Source organism: Bison bison, unplaced genomic scaffold (genome assembly GCF_000754665.1).
Source record: "Bison bison bison isolate TAMUID 2011002044 unplaced genomic scaffold, Bison_UMD1.0 scf7180017863706, whole genome shotgun sequence".
Taxonomy (NCBI): domain Eukaryota; kingdom Metazoa; phylum Chordata; class Mammalia; order Artiodactyla; family Bovidae; genus Bison; species Bison bison.
This window is the reverse complement of record NW_011494278.1, coordinates 79530-85777: the sequence shown is the minus strand read 5'-3', so window position 1 is coordinate 85777 and position 6248 is coordinate 79530. Positions and strand designations below refer to the sequence as shown.

Genomic DNA, 6248 nt, shown 5'->3' with positions numbered 1-6248 from the left:
AAATTCATGTCTTTGAGTCAGTGATGCTATCTGTTTCATCCTCTGCTGCCCCCTTTTCCTTTTGCCCTCTATCTTTCCCAGCATCAGGGTCTTTTCCAGTGAGTTGGCTCTTCGCATCAGGTGGCCAAAGTATTGGAGCTTCAGCTTTAGCATCAGTCCTTCCCATGAATATTCAAGGTTGATTTCCTTTAGGATTGACTGGCTTGATCTCCTTGCAGTCCAAGGGACTCTCAAGCGTCTTCTCCAACACCACAGTTCAAAAGCATCAATTATTCGGCACTCAGCTTTCTTTATGGTCCAACTCTCAAATCCATACGTGACTACTGGAAAAACCATAGCTTTGACTGTATGGACCTTTGTGGGCAAAGTGATGTCTCTGCTTTGTAATATGCTTGGAATGTCTAGGTTTGTTCTTCTAGGGAAGAGGAGTAGCACCTGCAGAGTCACTAGGGCAGGCATTGGGAATAAGGAGGTCCATGCGGCTAGAGGGCAGTCAGCTGGGGTGAAAGTGAAAGAGGTAGAAGGGGCCAGATACAGAAAGCCTTTGTGGGGCAAAGTAAGGTCACTGTTTTTTCTAAAATATATGCAACACAAAAGTTAACGTTTTTAAGGGTAAGTTTGGTGGCTTCAAGTTCATTCAAATTCTTTTGTAAGCTCACCACCATCTATCTCCAGAACTTTTTTCTTGCCAAACTGAAACCGCATAACTCTTTAAAGAATGGTAACTTTCTTATCCCTGCTACTCGCAGGCCCCTGGCAACCATGACCCTTGATTTTTTTTTTTTTAATTCTGAGTGAGATGGGAACACATTGGAGGGTTATAAATGAAGGAGTAACATGCCTTATAGTAGTTAAAGGTGGGATTTATTTTTATCTCATTTCACACCTACTACAACCCTATGAAGATAAGTAGTAGCTCTAAGTACTTTGCAAATAAAGCTCATTTAATCCTCACAACAACCCTATAGGGTAATTACTATTATCCTCTTGTGGCATGTAAGGAAACTTAAGTACAAAGAGATTAAATAATTTGCCTACATTCATAGAGTTAGTAAGTGGTGAAGTCAGGCTGTCTGACTTAACCACAATGTTTTATTTCCTTTCTACAAAGGAGGTATTCTTGTATAGGACAAAGAAAATCAGCAACATGATCAACCACACACAGTGGGGAGTGTGTGGCAGAGCTGGAGTTCCAATCCAGGTCTTTGTGCCCCTACTGGTTTCCTATGGCTTAAGAAATCTTGTCCTTCAGCGTGGCCTCCAGGCCCCCAACCCACCCAGTTGTGCCATACCTCTGTGGTGCTCTTGTTGTTGCATTTGCCCGAGACAGCTTTTCCTAGTCCAGGCTAATCGCTGGGAAGCCTTTGTTGACGCTCTAAAACTAGAGTAGTAACCTCTCCTCTTTGCTCCCATAGCCCATTGGACTTAGTACTATTAGCCTTTGTTCAGTTATTCTTGGCCTGTGTCCACTCAGTGCCCATAACAGTTAAATATTCCTAATTAAAAAAAATTTTTTTTTAACTTTTTCTTTGGAAATAATTTCTTTTTTTTTTTTTATTCTTCTTTTTTTTTATCTTACCCTTCTCGCCTGCATTGGCATGGAAATAATTTCATACTCAAGAAATTACCAAAGTCGTACAAAGCAATCTTGTATATTTTTCACCTAGATTTCCCAAATGTTAACATTTTACCAAGTTTATATTAGTGTCCTCTGTCTCTCCCTCTGTATATCCATATATATATGTGGAGTATGTGTATGTATGAACCCTTAAGACTTCAGTATGTCAGTGTCTATTTTCTAAATATAGGACATTCTTTTATGTATCTACGATTATCAAAAGCAGGAAATTAACATTGGTACAATTCTCTGTAGACCTTATTCAAATTTTCCTAAAATCTTCCATATAGGAAAAAAAAATCCAGTGAAAGATTCAATTCAGGATCCCATGTTGCATTTGGTTCTCATGTCTCTTTAGTTTTAATCTGGAATAATTCCTTGGAGTAATCCTGCGACACTGATTTTTTTTTTTGGCCCTGGCATGCGGAACTTCCCCACCAGGGACTGAACCCCCCCTGCATTGGGAGTGCGGAGTCTTAACAACTGGACCACCAGGAAGTCTGACACTGATATTTTTTGAAACATAACAAGCCAGCTATCTTATAGAATGGCCCTCAGTTTGGGTTTGTTGGCTATTTCCTCATGATTAGATTCAGGTTATGCATTTTTGATGGGAACTGTGCAGAAGTGATGGAGAAGGCAATGGCACCCCACTCCAGTACTCTTGCCTGGAAAATCCCACGGACGGAGGAGCCTGGTAGGCTGCAGTCCATGGGGTCGCTAAGAGTCGGACATGACTGAGCAACTTCACTTTCACTTTTCACTTTCATGCATTGGAGAAGGAAATGGCAACCCACTCCAGTGTTCTTGCCTGGAGAATCCCAGGGACGGGGGAGCCTGGTGGGCTGCCGTCTATGGGGTTGCAGAGTCGGACACGACTGAAGCGACTTAGCAGCAGCAGCAGCAGTGCAGAAGTGATACTGTATCCTTAATCCGTTACCTCCTGAGGTACATGATATGTGTGTGCTAAGTCGCTTAGTCGTGTCTGACTCTTTTTGACCCCATGGACTATAACCTTCCAGGCTCCTCTGTCCATGGGATTCTCCAGGGAAGAATACTGGAGTGGGTTGCCATACCTCCTCCAAGGGATCTTCCCGACCTAGGGATTGAACCCACATCTCTTATGTCTCCTGCATTGGTAGGTGGGTTCTTTATCCCTAGTGCCACCTGTGAGGTACATGATACCCAGTTAAATATTTTGAGTATTCCCCTTGCTGCTTGTGTCCCCAATAGGCCATGAGTTCCTGAAGGGCCCCACCCGCCCTTGATTTTCTCCCACTCTGATAACCTCCCTCGTGTGCCCCAATCTCTTTGCAGCTTCTTTGGTTTCTATGATGCAAATGAGACAGTCTTGGAGATGGAGAAGCAACTGGTGAGTCCCCTGGAATTACTTTCCCTTTCTGCACACACTGTGGTTCTCTCTGCCCCTGACACGGAAGCTGAAGGGTCTACCCTTTGGGGAGGGGGTCTGGGACGCCAGCGGGAACTTACTTTGTCTCTCCCTATGTCTTTCTTCCATGCCCCTTGACCCACCTTGAAGGTTTATCTGCGGGACTCTTTTGGGTTGAAGACTCTGCTTGCCCGGGGGGCCATAGTGAGGTGTCCAATGGCTGGGATCTCCCACACGGCCTGGCACTCCAACCGTACCCTTTATGAGACCTGCATTGAACCTTGGCTCTCCTGAGGGACCCCTCAGGAACTCCCCGCCCAGAGACTGAGTGGAGCCTTGGATGTCAGGCCTTGGTGTGCCTGTGACCACCTCACTGGTCCCACACTGCCCCCACCAACCAGGGCTCCAGGACCCCTGCTCTGTGAATGACACATCCTGGTCTCCTCCATCTCGTGTCCTCCCTTTTGGGGGTTGCTCCACGCTCTCCCATGCCCCCCAAGGCCAAGGCTGGGAAGTGGGAAACAAGATTAACTTGTGGCTGCTCCTGTTGCTGCTGCTCCTCTGTCTCTGGCTCTACACAAGGAGAACCCAGCCCCTGCCCACCACAGGGTCTCCTTCCAAGCCACTCAGGACATTTTTAGCTTGTTTTTCCCACGTTCCCTTTTCCTCTGAACTCCCCTGTTGTGAGCCCTCCCAACCCCTCAGGAAGGACCACCTATGAGAGTGGGGTTCTGAGGTTCCACTATGGGGACAGTTCGTTCTTGAAGTGTCAGTGTTGGGGAATATCTGTGGCCTGTGAGGCCCATCTCAGGTTTGGGGATCCCCCAGTCCCTATGTTCAGTATTGGGGTGCCCTCTGGGAGCCTAGTTTCTTTGAGGCTCCAGCCCCTCTTTTAGCTACCCTGGAATGGGTGTGTTACTACCCCTGTATTTATGAAAATAAAGTTGCATTTACTCAGTATGGCTTGCCTCATTTCTAGGTGAGGGGGACCTGGCTCCCTCAGGAGGGTGGGGATGGAGAGCCTGGGGCCTGGGTGCCCGGATGCTTGGTCTGGGGTGGGACCCCCTTGGTGTTTCCGCTCTCTCAATGCCCATTCTGTGCGGGTTCCTGATTCTCTGTGGGTTCTTTCCTGCTGAGGACAATTCTCTTCCTGTCCCAGCCTGCAACTGGGGGGCTGAGCCCAGGGCTCTAATGGTTTGGGCCCCAGCCTCATGGGTGGAATGCACCAGCCACCCCCAGGCTAGACGAGGGGACGCAGGGTCAGGGTGGGCATTTGTTGTGCCCCTTTTCGACCTTTGTAGGCCAGAGCTGGGTGAGGGGCTGGACAATGAGCCTCCTCTTCCTTGAAAGAAGGAATCTTGGTAGAGACAATAAGGCCCTGTCTGCTCTGGCATGGGGGGCGGTGGCTGACTCAATTCTGCCCCCTCTCCGCCCCCCAGGCCCTAATAAATGTCATCAAGAAATGGGGGCAATTTTTCCCTCAGTGCCCTGGGCCGCCTCCCCAACCTCCCCCACCTTTGTGGTATCTTGCCCTTCTTTCTTTCCTCAGCTGATCTTGCCTTTTCTCCCATGACCTAACCCCACTTTCTTCTCTGCCAGCTCTGCCTCTCCCTGCCCCTCAGTTCTTCCCGCCTGTGTTGGGTTGAAGGGTGGAGGGCAAAGGCCAGGTGTTTCAAAGTCAGTAGCCTCTGTTGACTTGGGGGAGTTCCAAATAAGGGGCCTCAGGGTTGAGAAGAAACTTCTAGGGGCTCTTTACTTGGCTGCAGGGGGTGGGGGTGAAGGTCAGTGGGGATTTGGACCCCACTGAATTGACCAAGCTCCAGCTATGGGAGGAGGCTTATGGGAGGGGGCAGGGATGGGAGGGCTCTGTCTGGCCCAGCCCCTCCTCCCCTTTACAGCCCGCCCACCAGTCTGAGCAGCTGCTGCTGAGGCTGGTTGGCCTGAAGTCTCCCGGAGAAAGGCAAAGACAGGTGGGGAGAGAATGTCAATGGGGAAAGAGTGGGGGTCACTAAGAGTCTTAGAGTGAGTGTGGGTTGGAGGTGTTGTTTGAGTAAAGGGCGTGGGTCCAGGGTGTATGTGGTGGTGGGGTTGTGAGGGTAGCAGGAGTGTGCTTAAGGTGGTGCCTCCAGGTGCGTGGGTTGTATACAAGGTATAAAGGGGTGTAATGGTGAATATCTGAGATTTTGAAGGTAGGAAGATTAGGCACATCAGAGATAGGAGGGGCCTGAGGGGAGGTGGAGGGAGTGGGTCAGGCTGTGAGCTTGTATGGTGCTGCATGGACCATGATGTGCTAAAGGATGGTGGGTGTTAAATATGTGCAGGTGCTGACAATCCTGGTGGCTAGTGCAAGTGTGCAAATGAAAGTCCTGCCTGGCTTACAGGGCACCAGCAGACTGTTCTTGGGAGCGCTGGAGCTGGAGAAGTTACTAGCAGAGGGGCAGGGCCTCCATTAACCTCTTCTTGCCTGCAGCTGGCAGTCTGAAGTCAAGGAGAATCATGGGGTCCAGGGCTGAGCCGTGCACTGTCTTAGGTGGACTCTGGTTCCTCCTGCTACTGATGACAGGCGAGGGGGCCAAGGGTGGAGCCCTCAAAGAGAGGTGACAACAGAGGCGGCAGGGCCAGGGGTGGGGCTTCACAGGGGGCAAAACAAAGTTGACGGGGGGATGAGGCTGTCATGTTTAGGGAGGGTGAAGGGAAGTGGGGCTCTGGCTCCCAGGGCCTGGCCCACTCAGTGTCTCACTTTCTCCCACATGGGTGCAGTCAGGGGGTCTGCTCCAAGCAGACCCTGGTGGTCCCACTCCGTTACAATGAGTCCTACAGCCAACCTGTATATAAGCCCTATCTGACCCTGTGCTCTGGAAGGCGTGTCTGCAGCACCTACAGGTGAGGATGGGGAGCCAGGACCCCGGGGTCTCTCAAGAGGAACCCCCCAAAGCCAGGACAAGGACCCATACATAGGCTAACACCCAGAGCCCGGCGCTGTGTTCCAGGACCACGTACCGCGTGGCCTGGAGGGAGGTGCGGAGGGAGGTGCGGCAGACCCACGCCGTGTGCTGCCAGGGCTGGAAGAAGCGGCATCCTGGGGCACTCACCTGTGATGAAGGTGAGGCTAGGGCTTCCCGGGCCTTAGGGGGAGGTGTGCCCCGCTGGGCGGAGAGCCAGGCCTTCCGCTAGGTTCTGAACCCCACTTCCTGCACCCTCAGCCATCTGCGCCAAGCCCTGCCAGAATGGAGGTGTCTG

General features: G+C 50.7%; 1 protein-coding gene across 1 annotated transcript in view; it reads left to right on the top strand.

The window, feature by feature from the left end:
* Positions 1–4034: 4034 nt before the first annotated feature.
* Positions 4035–6248, top strand: part of EGFL8 (EGF-like-domain, multiple 8) — a 3684-nt gene continuing 1470 nt past the window's right edge. Inside the window, exons 1-5 of the mRNA XM_010833547.1 lie at positions 4035–4978; positions 5479–5605; positions 5769–5891; positions 5999–6111; positions 6212–6241. Coding sequence (XP_010831849.1) covers positions 5505–5605; positions 5769–5891; positions 5999–6111; positions 6212–6241 — 367 coding nt within the window. The 5' untranslated portion in view covers positions 4035–4978; positions 5479–5504. The remainder of the gene's footprint in view (positions 4979–5478; positions 5606–5768; positions 5892–5998; positions 6112–6211; positions 6242–6248) is intronic.